We start from the raw sequence: 19500 nt of genomic DNA on the forward strand, positions 1-19500 counted from the left end.
AGCATTACTCAAAAGAAAACATGAATTTACAGAAATCATTTAAATTTTTAACAAATTGTTTATAACTTATACTCCGCGCTACGAAACAAGTACCGCAGACGCGACGCTGTTGTCTTAACACGTTCGCTGCGGTACGAGGTCAATTGACCTCGTACGCCTAGCATCTTTAAGATTTACGAGGTCAATGGACCTCGTACGCCTAGCGTCTTCAAGGGTTACGAGGTCAATGAACCTCGTACGCCTAGCGTCTTCAAGGGTTACGAGGTCAATGAACCTCGTACGCCTAGCGTCTTCAAGGGTTACGAGGTCAATGGACTTCGTACGCCTAGCGTCTTCGTTACGAGGTCAATTGACCTCGTACCGCACCACATAAAGTTTTAGTAAGAGAGGAAAGTCCAGAAATATAAGTGCCGCAGCGAACGTCTTAATGGCGCTAATTCTTATCGTCATTTGTGTAAGGCGTTATCAATTTTAGTTCAGGTTTTCACCACGGGACTTCTTTCGTGGCGCGGATTCTATGCAAAATTAAATAAACTATAACCCATTTTTCTTACAAACAAATTCATTTTTATTTATACAAGCTTCTAAAAGTTTTATAGAAACTTTATTAATATTGCTTCTGGAACAATAATTGTAATTTCATGGGAAAGTTTTGACATGAACGCAATACCAATGGTGCCATTTTGAAGATATGTGGAAAAGCTGTGTACTTGTATTGTAATATTATTAACCAGTATTCAGCTCACTGTTGAGCTCGAGTCTCCTCTCAAAATGAGAGGGATTAGGCCAATAGTACACCACGCTGGCCCAATGCGGATTAGCAGACTTCACACACGCAGAGAATTAAGATAATTCTCTGGGATGCAGTTTCGTCTCTATTATTCCTTCATAGTTTGAGTGATATTTAATTTCTTAAAATGCACATAACTGAAATTGTAAATTGTAAAATATCCAACTAAACCAACAAAGGGCACTAAAGTAAGAAAATTATACCCAAATGCAAATATGAAATGGAGTGGAATAGCCAATAACATAAAATTTAAAATTTTGAAAATCCCCGGAATTAGGAGTGGGCACGACAATAGACCAACGGGGCGGGGATCGAACCGCCGCCCCTCGGTGATGATTCCGACCGCTTTACCGTTGAGCTATGGAAGCTCTATCCTAGGTGAGATCGCAGTTAAGGGTTAATTTGTCATTGAGTAACAAAAAAATGCACAATAGGCAGCCTTATCGCTTTAAATTTATAAGGCCTATATATCTCTTCTGTTCGTAAAATTATGGAATAATTATTCGAAAAACGTTAAATACTAATACGTCAGCTTTTCCATATACATTCAAAAATATATATATTTGTGTGCTTTTTATGTGTCTTTTCCAGGGGACGGTATTACAAAATTATAGAGCTTAATTTAATAGCACGTTTTAAATATACTACGGAATTAACAATCATTATAAGGCTATTTTAATGGCCTACTAAAAGAAAAGGCCTCCCACCTTAAAGGAGAGAGAGAGAGCATAGATCCATCAGGCGATGTTTAAATCTACAACGATCACTGTAATATTTTAATGATAATGAAGTAGACAGCATCTACTGCTTAACATGCTCCCTTAGACAAGGGTTATTACCACCAACTACCCAACTCTGGGCTGAAAATGAGAGAATAAATACATAAACGAAAATATTAATTTTACATACGGCTTAAATATAGAATCAGAAATTCTATATTTACTGGAGTTTGAATTTGACTTTAATTAGAAATTATAAATTGAACTGAGTTTGGAATAGGCGTTAATTTAGAAATTCTAGGATGACCCGAGCTTAGATTGGGCTGCAATTAAAACTTATAAATTAAAGTGGGTTAGGAATAGAAGCTAATCAGATATTCTAGATTGACCCGAGTATGGATTGGACTTAAGTTAGATATTATGAATTAAACTGAGTTAGAAATAGACATTAATCAGAAATTATGCATTACTGAGTTAAGAATAGACGCTTATCTGAATTCCTAGATTGACTCGATTTTGGACTGGACTTTAATTAGAAATTGAACTAAGTTAGAAATAGAAATTAATCAGAAATTAAACATTAAACTGAGTTAGGAATAGACACTAATCAGAATTTCTAGTTTCACTCGAGTTTGGACTGGACTTTGATAAGAAATTATTGATTGAACTGAGTTAGGAATAAACATTAATTAGAAATTATAAATTAAACTGAGCTAGGAATAGATGATAATCAGAAATTCTATATTGAGTATGGATATTCGACTTCAAAGTCAATTCGTTTTTTTACAAAGCGGGCGAAACAATCCCGTGCATAAAAAGTATTTTGTTGCTATTTCGAATGCTAAGTTCTCTATCTACGACAAAAACATGAATGAATGTTTTGTTTATCTATAATATTGTAATACCGCCAACATGTTTATTAATAGTGTCACTGTGATTCTCAAAGCATTTTTTGTTTCTTTTTCTTTTTTTTTCGAAAATTATCTTAGGTAGTCACCATTGAAATACAAGTTTGTTTGCGAAAAATAGTAAAACACTTGGGATTCAATTCAATCCACCCCTATTTTAGGATTCCGTAGTCATCATGTCCGTCTGTCCGCGATTTAGTTTAGAATCTATTAGTACTAGAAAGCTGTAATTTAGCACGATTTTTCAAACATTAAGATTGATTTTTTAGGGTACCTCCACTGTAAAATGGGGATGATTTTTTTACTAGTTAACTCCGTGGTGTGAAGGTTTAAGTTTGACGGCCTCCGTGGCGCAGTGGTATGCGCGGTAGATTTACAAAACGGAGGAGGGGTTCGATCCCCGGCTGGGCCGATTGAGGTTTTGTTAATTGGTCCAGATTGAGAGTTTCCACCCTACCGACAAAGACGTACCGCGAAGCGATTTAGCGTTCCGGTACGATGTCGTGTAGAAACCGAAAAGAGGTGTGGGTTTTTTTTTAAATTTTTCTTTATAAGTTAGCTCTTGATTACAATCTCATCTGATGATAAGTAATGATGCAATCTAAGATGGAAGCGGGCCAACTTGTTAGTAGGAGGATGAAAATCCACACCCGTTTCGGTTTCTACACGACATCGTACCGGAAAGCTAAATCGCTTGGTGGTACATCTTTGTCGGTAGGGTGGTAACTAGCTACGGCCGAAGCCTCCTAGAAGAAGGTTGTGAGGTTGGTAAGGGTAAAATCCGGATCTACTGAATCCATTTTAAAAATTCTTTCACCAATGGAGAGATAATTTATTTACAAGAAAATTATTATTTTATCCCCGTATTCCCATGGGAATAAGAACTACGCGGGTGAAACCTTAAATGTTTGCTTTATTCATTTTATTTAGTTTTTGAGTATTTTTTTTGTATTTAGTTTTTATAACTGTTTTTTTTGTTTTTGATTGAACTATTGAAAATAAATGTTTAAAAAAATGTGCTTTGACTATTAGAATGACACTTTCAGAACGCTAAATGCATATGGGATATGAGGTTAATAAAATTTATAGGAAAAGTATAATGATTCGTATTATCATGAAAATAAACAGAAATTAGAAAAAAAAATTATAAAAAAAAATTACATAGTATGATTTTTAACACGTTCGCTGCGGTACGAGGTCAATGGACCTCGTACGCCTAGCGTCTTCAAGAGTTACGAGGTCAATTGACCTCGTACGCCTAGCGCTTCCAAGAGTTACGAGGTCAATTGACCTCGTACCGCAACACCTAAAGTTTTAGTAAGAGAGGAAAGTACAGAAATATCAGTGCCGCAGCGAACGTGTTAAAACAACATTAATAAGTTAAAAATTCTCAAAATAAGCAGCTTTATTATCCCACGTGCGTTTAGTGTTAACTTTTTCAGCTTTAGACTAAGTACCCCCTCTATGTATGAATTCATTGAGAATTATCTCCACGATGATATTTTACCGATTTATAATTAAACCGAATTCTATACTATTATAGCGTTTTAACCAAAAAAAATACCATAATAAACGGAAAATTATAAACGAATACATAAAAGTAACAGTTTTTGAGCAATGAATTTTTTGGGATATACATGTATAAAGTGATGTCAAGATTGTGCGAAGGTGACGAACTTACTCGGAGAAGAAAGAGAATGTATATCATTAGATACAGCTGTTAGGATATTTGATGAAGGTAAGTGCAGTTTTACGGTAAAGCTTAAGAAGAATTTTGATGATTACCACTCTTAAATACCTTAACTTGCAAATACCATAAAACTGTAGGAGACTTTATTTTTCCTAGACTAGCTAGATAGATCGAGACAATAGCTGAAAAATACCATAAACACTGTAGGAGACTTTATTTTTCCTAGACTAGCTAGATAGATCGAGACAATAGCTGAAAAATACCATAAACACTGTAGGAGACTTTATTTTTCCTTGACTACCTAGATAGATCGAGGCAATAGCTAAAAAATACCACAGAAACTGTAGGAGACTTTATTTTTCCCAGACTAGCTAGATCGAGGCAATAGTTGAAAAATACCATAAAAACTGTAGAAAACTTTCTATTTTTACCTAGACTACCAAGATTGAGGCAATGGCTGAAAAATACCATAAAAACTGTAGGGGATTTTCTTCCTTTTTCCTAGACTGCCTAGATCGAGGCAATTGCTAAAAATGCCATAAAAACTGTAGGAGACTTTATTTTTCCTAGACTAGCTAGATAGATCGAGGCAATAGCTGAAAAATACCATAAACACTGTAGGAAACTTTCTGCTTTTACCTAGACTAGCTAGATCGAGGCAATAGCTGAAAAATACCATAAAAACTGTAGGAAACTTTCTTCTTTTTCCTAGACTACCTAGATCGAGGCAATAGCTGAAAAATACCATAAATACTGTAGGACGCTTTATTTTTCCTAGACTACCTAGATCGAGGCAATAGCTGAAAAATACCATAAAAACTATAGGAGACTTTATTTTCCTAGACTATCTAGATCGAGGCAATAGCTGAAAAATACCATAAAAACTAGATTTTATTTTTCATAGACTACCTAGATTGAGGCAATAGCTGAAAAATACCATAAAAACTGTAGAAAACTTTCTATTTTTACCTAGACTACCAAGATCGAGGCAATTGATAAAAAATGCCATAAAAACTGTAGGAGACTTTCTTTTTCCTAGTCACCCTAAGCAATAGCTGAAAAATACCATATAAACTGTAGAAGACTTTCTTTTTCTCTTAGACTACCTAGAATCGAGGTAATAGTTAAAAATCAGGGCAGCATGGTCCAGCATTTTGCTTGGTTCATGCAGCACAATGCTGAGCTGGTACCTTTTCAAGGTTGTGCCAAACATGACAGTAGGGTGTTTGGTGCTTCTGCTACTTAGTTTTGGTCTCGCCTTGCCCAGGTGGTCGAGGTATCAGTCACTGCAATACTGTTTACTGCTTATAGTCTTAAGATCCGTATTAGAAAAGACCTTCACCCATCTGTTTATTGGATGAAAAGTGATTTATATAAAATTTTGTACTTTAAAAAAATTTGCGACTGAGTTGCTTAATGTGATACGGTTGAGTGACGTAATAGCCCAATGGATATGACCTCTGCCTTCGATTTGGATGGCGTAGATTTCTATCCGGTCCGGAGTATGCACCTCCAACTTTTCAGTTGTGTGCATTTTAAGAAATTAAATATCACGTGTCAATGTGTCAAACGGTGAAGGAAAAACATAGCGCGGAAACCTGTATACATGAGAATTTTCTTAATTCTTTGCGTGTGTGAAGTCTGTCAATCCGTATTGGGCCAGCGTGGTGGACTATTGGTCTAACCCCTCTCTTATTCTGAGAGGAGACTCGTGCTCAACAGTAAGCCGAATATGGTTTGTTAATAATGATGATGTTGACTAATAAACTCCTGACCAAAATATCATTAATGACTGAATGATTTTTTTTTATATTGGTGTTGTCCATAAAAGTCTGTGAGCGCGCTATGCTTGGAGTTTCACTGCGTGATGAATCAGAAATGAGGAGATCCGCGGACGAACCAAAGTCAAACATAGCTCATCGAGTCGCGAGGCTGAAGTGACAATGGGCAGGCCACATAGTTCGAAGAGTCGATGGACGTTGGGGTCCCAAGGTGCTGGAATGGCGACCCCGCACTAGAAAGTGCAGTGTTGGTCGACCCTCAACTAGTTGGACCAAGGATATCAAGCGGGATGCAGAGAGCCGCTGGATGCTGACGGTTGGAGACCGTTGTGCTTGGAAGTCCATGCAAGAGCCCTATGTCTATTGTCCAGCAGTGGACGTCTTTCGGCTGATGATGATGATGATGGATGATGATGTACTAAATCCTACTAATGTGATAAACGCGTAAGTTTGTATGGATGTTTGTTTGGGGTGTTTGTTACTCTTTAACGCCGCAACTACTGAACCGATTTGGCTGAAATTTGGAATGGGAATACTTTTTACTCTGGATTAACACATTACTTCATCCCGGAAAAATCCATGGTTCCCGAGGGATGTGATAAACTTAATATCACTCTGACGAAGTTTGATATAAAACACTTTTCCAATAAACAGATGGGTGAAGATCGTTTCTAATACGTGTCTTCTACTGTTAGGCAATTAGGCATTGTGATGAGTAGTAAAATTTTAAAATAAACGTCTTTTTCTTTCTTTCGTTTAAAAAATAACGATAACAAATGAAAACTATCATAAAACACGGCTAAAATTCACGTGACGCAACGTCGGGGTATGCCCGTTGCCCATACAGGCCCCCTAGTCTCGAGCTGGTCCTGGCAGTTTGGCTCGCGCGTCCCGTATGGGTTCGAAACTAGTCAGGCGTACTGCGACGTTGTATCATGTGAGTTTCGGTCGTGTTTTATAATAAGTTCAATATGAACACACTCACGATAGTTTAAATTCTAAAATAACAATAACTAACTTTAACTGCCTCATTGGTCCCGTGGTTAGCTAGTTCAGCTACGGACAATGAGGTCCAGGGTTCGAATCTCGGGTCAGGCCAACAAAAACAAATTGAGATTTTTCTTACAAGGAAAATCTTAATAGCAGCCTGGAGTTGGGAAGTTGGCGGTGTTAGTGCCTCGGAGAGCACGTAAAGCCGTCGGTGCTGCGCCTGATCTCTCACCGGTCGTGTCGGTCTGCTGTCCCATTGGATTTCGAGAGTGAGGGAAGAGAGAGTGCACCTGTGCTTGCGTATACACTTGTGCACTATGATATCTCCTGCGTACATGGCTAATCTCACCATGAGATTAGCCGCCGTGACCGAAAAAAGTCGGTCGGGAGCATATTATTATTATTAACAATAACTATATCAATTTACTCAACGAAAGTTCAACTTTACATTAGTTTTCTGTATACCTTTTCGCAATACGTTATTTTGATTTGGAATTCCGTGAGAGTACCACAGACTTTACGTTTTTCTTCATTCGGAATGTATATTATCGCAAGGGCGAATCAAAGAGCCTAAGGCGTATACACAATCAAAAAAAATACAGACAGAATATGATAATTTATGAACATCTTTCTGATTTTCTAACGGTCCCACAGTTTAACATACAAACGTGCTTGTCAAATATTTGCCTCACAGCTTACACTCAACCATAGACAAACTGTTTTCCGAATATAGAAGATCTGTAATAGAAAATCTTTATGTACCCACAAAATGGATATTATTAATTGCCCAAATGAAAGGATTTTTCTTGACCTTAAAATATATTTCTGTAATAATTCCATGGCCTGAACAATTGTTTAATTTTTTTTTTGCCATTAAAATTTGTAGGAGATACAAAACGAACATACGTTCTTTGATGTTCTGAAAAAATACTCATAAGTATAGTTATATCCCGCTCCCCTGAGAATAGGGGGATAAAATAGGGCTTATGACTCACAAACAACGTGTCAATCTAATGGTATTTTTTTTAATCGTTCAATTAAATCCCAAGATTACCCCCTACAAAATCACAAACTTAACCTCTTTATGATATTAGTGTAGGTGAGTATTTTATATACATACACGTATATACAATTCATAATATCCCCGAAAGCGGTGACTAGGCACTTAAGGATTTACTCGATAGGCTTTATGCCTTCGACCACTATTAATTTATTTAAAAATATGATAAACCGTCATATTTTTACTAGTTGCATTGTTTCAAGAGAAGAAAATATTTTGTTACCTGTTTTCTTAGTTCATAAGGTTTGTGTAATAATAAATGTTATAAAGTGAACAGTTATTTACAGCGTTTTTTTTGACAAAAACAACGACGACACCGTGACATTTAAAAAACGGAAATTAACCTAAAAGAACCAAAAAAAAAATTACCCGAAAATCTGAGCTCGTTCGTCCGAAAAGACAATATAACAGAACTTAAACACATGCGAATGGACGAAGATAATACAGATGTGCTCGTTTCTGTTATAGGAACGGACGACGAGCCCAAGCGAAAGAGAAAGAAAAAGAAATCGGACGTTAGCGCGACTCCCGAGCGCATTGAGCATAGAGTGAACCTCACTTCTATCCTACAGTTCTCCAACGCGAGCCCCTTTAGAGACAAGACCATGAGAGGTTTCTCCTGTCTCTACTGCGCCAAACACTTTCAGACTATCGAGGAGCTTCGCGTCCATACAGCTCAGCAATCTGAGAAAGACAAAATCAACACCATGTTAGACTACAAATTGAGTTACAACCCGATAAAACTGGACATCACCGATTTGTGCTGCAACGTATGCAATTACAGTATGAAAGATCTCAACGAACTGAAGGAGCATTTAGTTGTCGACCACAACAAGATTATACACAAGAACATTAAGGACATCATTTTACCGTTCAGACTGGAGAACGGGCAAAACTTTACGTGCGTAATTTGTTCTGTCGTCCACATATCTTTCAAGAACCTGTACCACCACATGAGCAGCCATTACAGGAATTACTGCTGCAAGAAATGCGGTGCGGGATACATAACTATTGCGGCGTTGAGGAAACACGGCAAGACGCATTACCAGGGGAACTTTCCTTGCGACTTTTGCGAGAAAACCTACACGTCGCTAACGAAGAAACGCAACCACGAGAAGGGAGTCCACACGAGTGGCTGGCTGAGGAACAAGTGTCCGCACTGTCCGGAGATATTCGTCAGCTACTACGACAGGAGTGAGCATTTGGTGAAAGTCCACAACGAGACGCGCGTCATCTACCCGTGTAACGCTTGCAACAAGATTTACAAGAAGAAGTTCGAACTGAACAGACACATAAGGCACCACCATTTGCAGCAGAGGAGTTTTCTGTGCGACAAATGCAATGCGAAGTTCTTTTCCAAACGCGGTCTGGTAGACCACATGACGCGACACACCGGCGGCGAGAACTGCTCGTGCGACGTCTGCGGTAAGGCGTTTTCTAGAATGCGAACGCTGAGGGAGCACATGAAGGTGCACGAAGACGACAAGAGGTTCCAGTGCGAGGTGTGCAAGAAGACCTTCATGCAGAAGAGCAGCCTGAAGAGTCATGTCAAGCTGCACCAAGACGACCTCGACATATTCAAAGAGTTTGATGACGTCAAGCATTTGATCGACGACCGGGAGATGACGTTGAAACAGATCGCTGCCGAAAATAAGAAGAAAGCACTCGCTGAAAAGGTGAAGAATCAGTTTCTATAAATTTTGAGTATCATCACTATCAATAGGTATATAAATTTATACATAAGACTCAAGAAATACGAAAATAAGAAAGGAAGAACAAATAAGAACTGAAAAAGTGAAGAATAATCGATAACCGTGAGGTGACATTGAAAGAGATCGAGTATAAGAAGAAAGCTTTGGCTGAAAAGGTGAACAATCAGTTTCCATAAATTGTGAGGTACATTAGTATCAATATGTATATAATTTATAAATAACTTAATTAAAGAAACAAATATTAATCAAGAAGCAAGTGTAGACAGAAAAGTGAATATAAAGAAGAGAGCCGTAGCTAAAAAAGGAAGCACCCATACATTTTTATAAACCAATTGGATCGTATTGAATTGTTAAAACAAAAGACTTTTCGACTACTCACATCTTTGTCAGATAGACATCGGCTGTTGCACATGAATTATATTAGTTTTAAACTTAAAAGAAAATTATGGAAATCGATAGGTATCTAAAGTTGTACATAGAAGTAAGATTTCTGACGATAACCATTAGAATGACAATGCACCAATTGCATTTTTTTTATGAAAACAGTCGTTTTTTTGTTACTTGGCGCTTTGACACATTGACCCATTATTTGAGCATCTATACTATCTAATCACAGAAATAGTAACAACTAATCTGCATACCAATTTTTAGCATTCTTCTACCTCGAAAATTGCGGAATGATTCATACAAACTTCCACCTTCCATTTTAGGAAAGTGAGGGGTTAGAAAGAGATAAAAAAGTAGCCTATGTCACTCTCCATCCTTTAAACTATCTCCAATTAAAAGGTAAAATTTGTGGAGTTGGGGGCAAAACGTGGATCGACCCGAATCTGGATCGAACCGAGTTTAAAACTTCTTTTATCAATAGAAAGTTACATTATTTGCAAATGTAGGCTTTCAGAAATGGGAACTTCGCGGGTAAAATCTCACTTGTTATCTATAAATCGAAAGACGTGGCCTAAATTTTCTTTGTAAAATAGTATTAGTCTAATCTAAGCCAAGGCCTGAGGTGGGCTGAGTGTATCAGCCATTTACCGGTTACAACGATCACGGGGGTGTAGACAGAAAAGTGAATAGACAAATACAAAGCATACATTGCATCATCTACAAAAGAGAACAACTTATTTGATGTCTCTCATTGACCTATTATAAAAAAATAGACTCTTCAGCGAACAAAAAATTTCCTCACTAAATGAGTGCCAAAAACTCCTTTTGGGTAGACTTTTCAAGTAGTCGCATTTCGAAATCAACATTGAACGAAACATTTTGAACCCGTCTAATGTAGATTTTGCTCTGAATTTGGGTTTTTATTGGAAACGCTTTTAATATTTTGAACTTTAAGCAAAGTTTTTTAGATTTTTTTTAACTATCCAAAAACTGCTTAAAAACAAATTTAGACAGTTTTGTGTCTCCATTTCTCTGTCTGTCCAGTAGATGTAAATGAAGCGAGGCGATTCTATATTTGGTGTCATGACGCGTGCCGATATTTAGGCGTCTATTACTTTCTCTGTCTACGCGATTTACAGAAAACACGAGCAAAATGTGTGAGTGTGTTAAGATCCTAGATAAAAACGTACATTATAATTATGTATTTTACCAATGTGGCAGTATAAGTTTGTATATGTATTATGCGTACTTCGATATTTTTTACTTTTTACTCAACATTGCAAATTATAAAAAATATTATTTAGTAATTTTATTTTTAAGTCATGTTTTTAGTATGATTCTTAAATAATAATATAGTACCCATATTTATATTTATAATTTTAATTTAATCATGTGAAAATGTTTTACTACAGTTTTTATTACTTAGTAAAGAATTCTTTCGTTAGGTTTTTTAATAAAGAGCTGTAACAAAATTTGTTGCCTTTATTTTCGTACAGCGTAATCTCGTTTACAATATTGGACACTTTAAAAATACTCTCAGCGAGCAATTTTTAATAATGCCTACCTATAGATAAGAGCAGTCATAGCCTAGTGGATATGACCTCTGCCTCCGATTCCGGAGGGTGTGGGTTCGAATCCGGTCCCGGGCATGCACCTCCAACTTTTCAGTTGTGTGCATTTTAAGAAATTAAATATCACGTGTCTCAATCGGTGAAGGAAAACATCGTGAGGAAACCTGCATACCAGAGAATTATCTTCATTCTCTGCGTGTGTGAAGTCTGCCAATCCGCATTGGGCCAGCGTGGTGGACTATTGGCCTAACCCCTCTCATTCTGAGAGGAGACTCGAGCTCAGCAGTGAGCCGAATATGGGTTGATGACGACGACCTATATGATGGCCCACCTTTTAAAGTAAAACTTCATTACGCATGCATGACTTGCGTTACGAAAAGTGTAATCGAAATTACAATAACACTGCTATACTACGACACGGCCTCCATGGCGTAGTGGTATGCGCGGTGGATTTACAAGACGGAGGTCCTGGGTTCGATCCCCGGCTGGGCAGATTGAGATTTTCTTAATTTGTCCAGGTCTGGCTGGTGGGAGGCTTCGGCCGAGACTAGTTACCATCCTACCGGCAAAGACGCACCGCCAAGCGATTCAGCGTTCCGGTACGATGCCGTGTAGAAACCGAAAGGGGTGTGGATTTACATCTTCCTCCTAACAAGTTAGCCCGCTTCCATCTTAGACTGCATCATCACTTACCATCAGGTGAGATTGTAGTCAACTTGTAAAGAAGTAAAAAAAAAAAAAACACTAGTAAGCCCAGCGTTTAGTCTTTTGACTGCGTTATTGTAAACTAATTACTAGGAGCTTGTGAAGTAAAGCAAGTCCGCCACGAGAGATGGCGCTGCTAATCGCAACCAATTTTTAAGTCACGTATTAGATTGTAGTCAATAGGCTAACTTGTAAAAAAAAAGGGGTTAATGATGATGACCGGGGCCGACGGCTTTACGTGCTCTCCGAGGCACGATGATGTAATGCCACCAACATCCTAACTCCGGGCTGATAATTTACACTGAATATTTTGTTCACGATAAATAAGGTTTTTAACCGACTTCCAAAAAGGAGGAGGTTCTACGTTCGGCTGTATGTATATATATTTTTTTTTTTAATGTTATATTTAAAGTTTGTTTGACATTGGCGTGGCTCAAAAATATAATATTGTCGATCTACCTTTATTTTACTTCAAATCGGTAGATACAAGGAAATTAAACAAGAAATTATTTTCCAAACTTGAGGCACTTAGGCATTGCAAAGGCGCGAAGACATTAGATTTTTAGTATAAAATTTTTGAAAAAAAAAACAACAATCTATACTTATAATAAATCTGTAGAGAGGTCAATTCTGTACATGAAATATATTTCCAAAATAACGTAACAAGGGGTGATTAGTGACGATACTGATGCCAAAAATACTGTATGTTTGTTATAGAAACAAAAACTACTCGACGTATTTTAACGAAACTTCGTACAATTATTCTTTATACTCCTGGGCAGGTTATAGTATACTTTTCATCACGCTACGATCAATAGGAGCAGAATAGTGAAGGGAAATGTTGGAAAAACGGGAGAAGTTACTCCATTTTTACAGCGATACTACTGGAAGGGCTAGGTTAAAGAAGTCTTAGGGCGGACGAAGTCGCGGAAGTCCTCTAGTTATTAATATAGAGCTCAGGAAACACCTCGTTAAAATGGCACTATAGTCAGTTATTTTCCAAGTTTATAGCTTTAGCTTGCTTGTACTGTTTTGCGATCTTCCTCAGCCTATGACCACAGAAAGTAACAAGTAAATGCTAGTTATAAATGTACGATTACTTCATTATACAAAACTAATGTGTAGAATAATTAAAAACAATGACATACTTTTAATATTTGTTATATCAGAAGAACTCAAAACTGAATTTAAATATAGTATAGAAAAATATAATTTACTATCACAGTCAAGAAGAAATTAAATATTTTGTCTTAAAACTAGACTTTAGTGTATTTGTAGAGGAAGTGAAATTGAATACGTTGAAATGTACCACAGAACGGCGTGTCACTGGTTGTTTTTCTTTTATAGGCCTCACCGGAGCCCGAAAAAAAAGAAAAGCGGCCGTTACGGACGAAACCGGGCCGGCTGAGACCGACGATACGTACGATAGTGTAGTGTACCGCGAAAAGCATCCCCCAGAGATGCAGAAACAGTGGCACAATCTAACCACCCTGTTAAAATACTCAAACGCCACCCCCTTCAAGGATAGAAACGATGCGGGCTACGTTTGCGCTTATTGCTTTAAAACCTTCCCCGATCCCAGTCTTTTGAGACAGCACACGCATTACGATCACGCTAAAGAAAAGCCCACGTATAAAATAGGTTCAGGAATGAGCAGCTTTGTGGCATTTTTAGACATAGTCGATTTAAAATGCACCATCTGCGATAACCCCATGGATAGCATCAACTCTCTAAGTGAGCATCTAGTCAAAGTACACGATAAGAAGTATTATTTAGGTATAACAGATTATTTCCAACCGTTCAAACTGACCAACGAGCAGCAAATATACTGCTGCCTTTGCCCCGATGTGTTCCACAACATGAAACTTTTGATGCAACACATGAACGTACATTACAGAAATTTTATATGCACCATATGCGGTGCTGGTTTTGTGAATAGCTTCCGATTGAACAGGCACGAAACGACACACGGGAAGAAGAAATCTAGCTTCGCGTGTAAGCATTGCGGCATGATCTTTGCTGCGGAGTCCAAGAAGAAAGCGCACGTTAACACTGAACACAAAGGCATCGCCGGTGACAGCGTCTGTCAGATATGCAAAGCGAGGTTCAAGAACTATTATCAAAAGACGCGACACATGATGCAGGAGCACAAAGTAGAAGGGATTAAGTGTGACAAATGTGACAAGAGATTCAATTTAAAGTCCAACTTAATGCTTCACATCCGGAGCGTTCATCTGAAAGAACGTCCGTACGAGTGTTCAGTTTGCAGCATGGGATTCTTCATCAAACGCCACATGCTCGGACATTATATGGCGACGCACACAAATGAGAGGAAATTCAAATGCGATGTGTGCGGAAAGGCGTACGCCACCCAGAATAGTAGAAGAAAACACATGAAAAAGAATCATGGGATATCAAAAAATACAATGATGGCTCAAAATGCGTCCAAGTGATGTTTTAGTATTGTAGCGTTAGGAGTGTGGTTTTGTCATTAATTGATGTCTGTAATATTTGATGTGACTTGTGTAATAAATACTAGAAAATTTATCTGAATATTGATTTTTTCTCTTTGATTCTAGATTCCTTTAAATATTTGCATTGCGAAAATCTAATTCATACTTATTAATTGATATTTATTTTTCTGTTTAATTGACAGTTTTAAACTTTTATAAAGCTCTTTCAAAAAGATGTCACCATAGTCATTAGTCACCTTAATCATCGTTGTGTAAAACACACAATTTGTCAAAAGAAAATAAGTTCTCAAACCAAAACCTTCTTTTCTAATCGCTCAGTCACAAATAAATGATTTATAGAACTCTACACAAGTAATTATTTTAGTATTAAAAGAAATCGTGCAACGCAGCCAAAAACATAGAATAAGCATGCAGTCTTTTTAGCATACAAAATGATGTAGCTGTATATGAACGATCAAGTAAAACTGATGGTCATGTTGAGAATTTTAATTCAGTGCTTTTCTTTGTAGGTGTCGAGACAGAAAAGAGTTTCATTGAGATCAGTATCAAAGCGGAACCGATCTCTGACACCGAAAACGAGGAGCAGAGCATAACGACCAATAAACTAGAGCTGGTCAATCAGACCACAACTACCATCAAAATAGAGCCAATGGTCAATGAAAGCATCGATGAAAAGAAAGCACTGAATAAGAAACACAAAAAGGAGCAAAAGATTGCAATGGAAAAGCATCTGAAAAACATAAGCACAATACTATTAAACACTAATGCCACTCCGATAAGATATCACGATGGTGCCAATTATGTCTGTGCCATGTGCCCAGAGACGTATCCTCTACCTTCGGATTTAAAAGCCCACGTGTTAGAAGAACACGACGAAATGGACAAATCCTCCTTTATGGAAGGGCACAGACTGACGTCCTATGTTGTCAGATTGGATATCACGCATCTGTGTTGCCTCATCTGCCACAACGAAATTGTGAGCTTCGATGATATGTTCGTTCACCTGAATTCGGTGCACAAAAAAGATTTGCACACTGACATCCCAAACCATATACTGCCGTTCCGATTTGTTGGAAACGGGTTCAATTGCGTCCAATGTCCGAAAACGTTCGAGCATTTCAAGTTGGTAGCGGAGCATATGAGCGTGCATTACCAGAACTACTTCTGCATGACCTGCAACGCACCGTTCGTCAACAAACGGACGTTGCAGAACCACGCGAACAGGCACAAGAAGGGTGACTTCCCGTGCAGTCAGTGTCCGAAAATATTCGACACAAATCGCAAGAAATTGAACCACGAGAAATTCGTACACGTCGGTGATTATAAAAGGAAGAAGTGTCCGTATTGCCAGGAGAAGTTTACTAATTACGCGAAGAAGCGATCTCACATGGCGGAGGAGCACGGCGCTGAGCCATTGATTGTGAAATGCGAAATTTGTGAGGAGATATTCCCCACTAGAGCGAGAATGAGGTATCACAAGCGACGTGAACACATGGAATGCACGTATCCATGTTCCGAGTGCCATTTGAGCTTCTACACGCTTGTGGAGTTGGAGAAGCACAGGCTGAAGCATTACACACCCGCGCAGGAGTACATCTGCGACATATGTCAGAAGTCGTACGTGAGGAAGCACACGTTGCGCGAGCATTTGAAACGGCACGCGAAAATTGCGCGGAGATTCAAATGCGAACACTGCACCAGCCATTTTAGTCAGAAATCTAGCTTGAAGTCTCACATGCAGTACAAACATAATTTGACTTTAGTTTAATTTTTTTCGACGATCTGTTTAGATTTAGGGTTTCCACCAAAGATGTGCGAAACGGCGGTGCATTAGAGCGAAGTATGTGTAAGCTATATGGAACGATATGCTTTTAACAAATTTTATTCGTCTCTGCTTAAGTCAGTAAAATTAAGTAAGCTTTTCTTACGTGTTGAATTCTGCACATACTCGTACATCTCTGATTAGGAAGCATTAGTATTGATATAGTTGGTCCCTTGTAACAGGGGTGGCAAACTGTAGGATGATTTTCTCCTCTTATCTACTCTATCTATTACATTGATGCATTTAGAGACCACTAATTTAGAAGGAGAAAGTCTTTAAGCACAACTGAGTTTGTTTTTTCGAGTGATAATATACGTGCCATAGGTTAGTCATCCCTGCCCTACAAATAAAATATGCTTACGTAGACTTTTAATAATAGTTAAGAAAAATTTTATCAAGTATTAATCAACTAATGCTAAGTTACATGAAGTTAATTTCAAACTTTACAATGAACTTGAAACTAATTTAATGAAAAGAACGTGTGAGATTCAAAACATTTCTTATGAAATTACTTTGAGTTTGTAATTTGAAATTTGGTTCAAGTAACAGTGTTAATTTTTTATTGATCTCACCGTTGGTTTAAATATTACTTTTAAAATTATATCATGTATATTTATATTTAAATCATAGCGTAGATATTGGAATAATCATTTAGTGATTATCTAAATAAATTTTAAACGAAAACCGCGTACAATTGTATAAGATCATAAGTAAAAAGATTACGTATATATAATCTCTAATAAAAATAAGTGAAAATGCATAAAATGACTGTTTATTGAAGCCACCACCTCCTCGACGTTGATCGATGTCAGATATTTGAAAACGGCGCTCCCAACAAAATGTTTATCTAAGACAAAAAGCACAACACAGACAGTGTTATATAAGTTGAGATATTTAACCTACTACTTTTGTTTGTAGGTGGCAAGAGCGACCTGAAATTAGAAGTAGTAGTGAAACAAGAACCGGCCTCAGATCATGAGGAGGACCAACTGATCATAAAGATAGAGCCGGAAGTCGAGGGAACCGTTCAAATGGAACCAGAAAAACTAACGCCGAGCATTATAGCGCACGGATCTAACCAACCGCGTGTAAAACCGATACCGATAATAAAAAAGCGATACATGTCAGATAAAACGTCGAAAAGCGACGGCGCGGCCGAACTAGTAAAGCATTTAAAGAACATTAGGACCATAATGTTGCATTCCACAGCGACACCCATAAGACATTACGATGGCACCGGCTACGTGTGTATGTTATGCCCAAAACTGTATCCAACTGTCCCCGATTTGAAAGAGCACGTGCTAGAGGAGCACGACGAAATAGACAAATCGTCGTGCATGGAGGGCTACACGTCGAGGAATTTCCTCGTAAAGTTGGACATAACGAATTTGTACTGCCTCTTGTGCTACAACAAAATTGACACCCTCGAAAATTTGATGGAACATTTGGCTGGCGAACACAAAAAAGCCATACACACCGACATCCCAAATCACATCCTACCCTTCAAGTTTATCGAGAACAAATTCAACTGTCTCTACTGTCCCAAAGTGTTCGAACACTTCAAACACGTCCAAGAACACATGAACATACACTACACGAACTACGTGTGCGATTTATGCAACGCGACGTTCGTCAACAAGCAATTGCTGAATAGGCACGCATTAAAACACAGGACGGGAGAGTTCAAATGCACGCAATGTCCAAAAATTTACAGCACGAATCGAAAGAGATTGGACCACGAGAAGTTTATACACAACGACGGACTTTCCAAACGCAACAAATGTCCGCATTGTGAAGCGAGATTCTCTAGTTACGCGAAGAAGCGTTCGCATATGGTTGAAGAGCATGGAGTCGAGCCGTTGTCTATCAAATGTGATTATTGTAAACGGACGTTTACCACTCGATCTCGTTGGTACAACCACAACAAAAGGCATCACGCCGATTTGAAGCACAAATGCGAACACTGCGACCAGAAGTTTTCCTTGCAATCGGATCTGGAGAAGCATTTAGAGAAGCATTCGTCCATAAGGGAGTACAAATGTGACGTCTGCCACAAGGCGTACTCTAGGAAGTACACTTTGCGCAATCACATGAACATACACGAAAACATAAGGCAGTACAAATGCGAGTTCTGCTCGTCCAGTTTCGTCCAGAAGTGGACGTGGAAGGTGCACATGAAGAATATACACAAAATTATCGCTACATGATTTGTTTTTTTTTTTTTTATTATTGCCATCGTGTCAATTAGGACGGCTGAGGTTTTCTCTGTAGTGACATCTTATGACATCTGTGATCTCTATCTGATTGTAGCCGGGTACACATTGAGATCGATCGAGTAAAGTTTTTACGATTTTTTAGTTTCATTTTATTTAAATGAAGATGATTATTTTTTTGAATTTACCTATTATTTACACAATTTTTTTTTATTAATCACATTGGCACATAAAAGAAAAAATATACAATTTCTCATGAGGGTTACATCTGAACATTTTAAGTTACGATGAATGAATTATAAATTCACTAGGTGAAAGTTTTAATGATATAAGTATTGTATATAATAATATAAACTAACTAGTCAAAATTTGTAATTTTGAATTTTTTTTTAATTAAATTAAAAAAAAATATTATTTGAGTACATTGCATACAGAAACATTGTCATATACATATAATAATTGAATACCCTGTGCCGTATGTGTATCGAATGTAATATGGTAAACCAATTATTATGTTTTAGCAGTGGCGTCCACAAGATTTTTAACTAGAGTAGGCTAGGTAAAATGAAAAGTTTTTTTTCATCTATACTAATATTATAAAGAGGTAAAGTTTGTAAGTTTGTAAGTTTGTCACATTTTTTAAATGGGGTAATCTTCGGAACTACTGGTCCGATTTTA

At 37.7% G+C, this 19500-nt stretch overlaps 1 protein-coding gene across 9 annotated transcripts in view; it reads left to right on the forward strand.

Annotated features, from left to right (window-relative positions):
• The window catches only part of LOC112047132 (gastrula zinc finger protein XlCGF57.1), a 45039-nt gene that overhangs the window by 7513 nt on the left and 18026 nt on the right, over positions 1-19500 (forward strand). The window contains exon 5 of one of the 9 annotated variants that reach the window (XM_024084089.2): positions 17528-19009. The exons of 5 other annotated variants lie outside the window; for them this stretch is intronic. In XM_024084089.2, coding sequence (XP_023939857.2) covers positions 17528-18816 — 1289 coding nt within the window. In that variant the 3' untranslated portion in view covers positions 18817-19009. Of the gene's footprint in view, positions 1-8406; positions 10185-13660; positions 14795-15296; positions 17475-17527; positions 19010-19500 lie in introns of those variants that run through there. 3 more of the 9 variants (XM_024084090.2, XM_024084105.2, XM_024084093.2) reach the window with 3 other exon arrangements.

The sequence above is a fragment of the Bicyclus anynana genome, chromosome 26 (genome assembly GCF_947172395.1).
Source record: "Bicyclus anynana chromosome 26, ilBicAnyn1.1, whole genome shotgun sequence".
Taxonomy (NCBI): domain Eukaryota; kingdom Metazoa; phylum Arthropoda; class Insecta; order Lepidoptera; family Nymphalidae; genus Bicyclus; species Bicyclus anynana.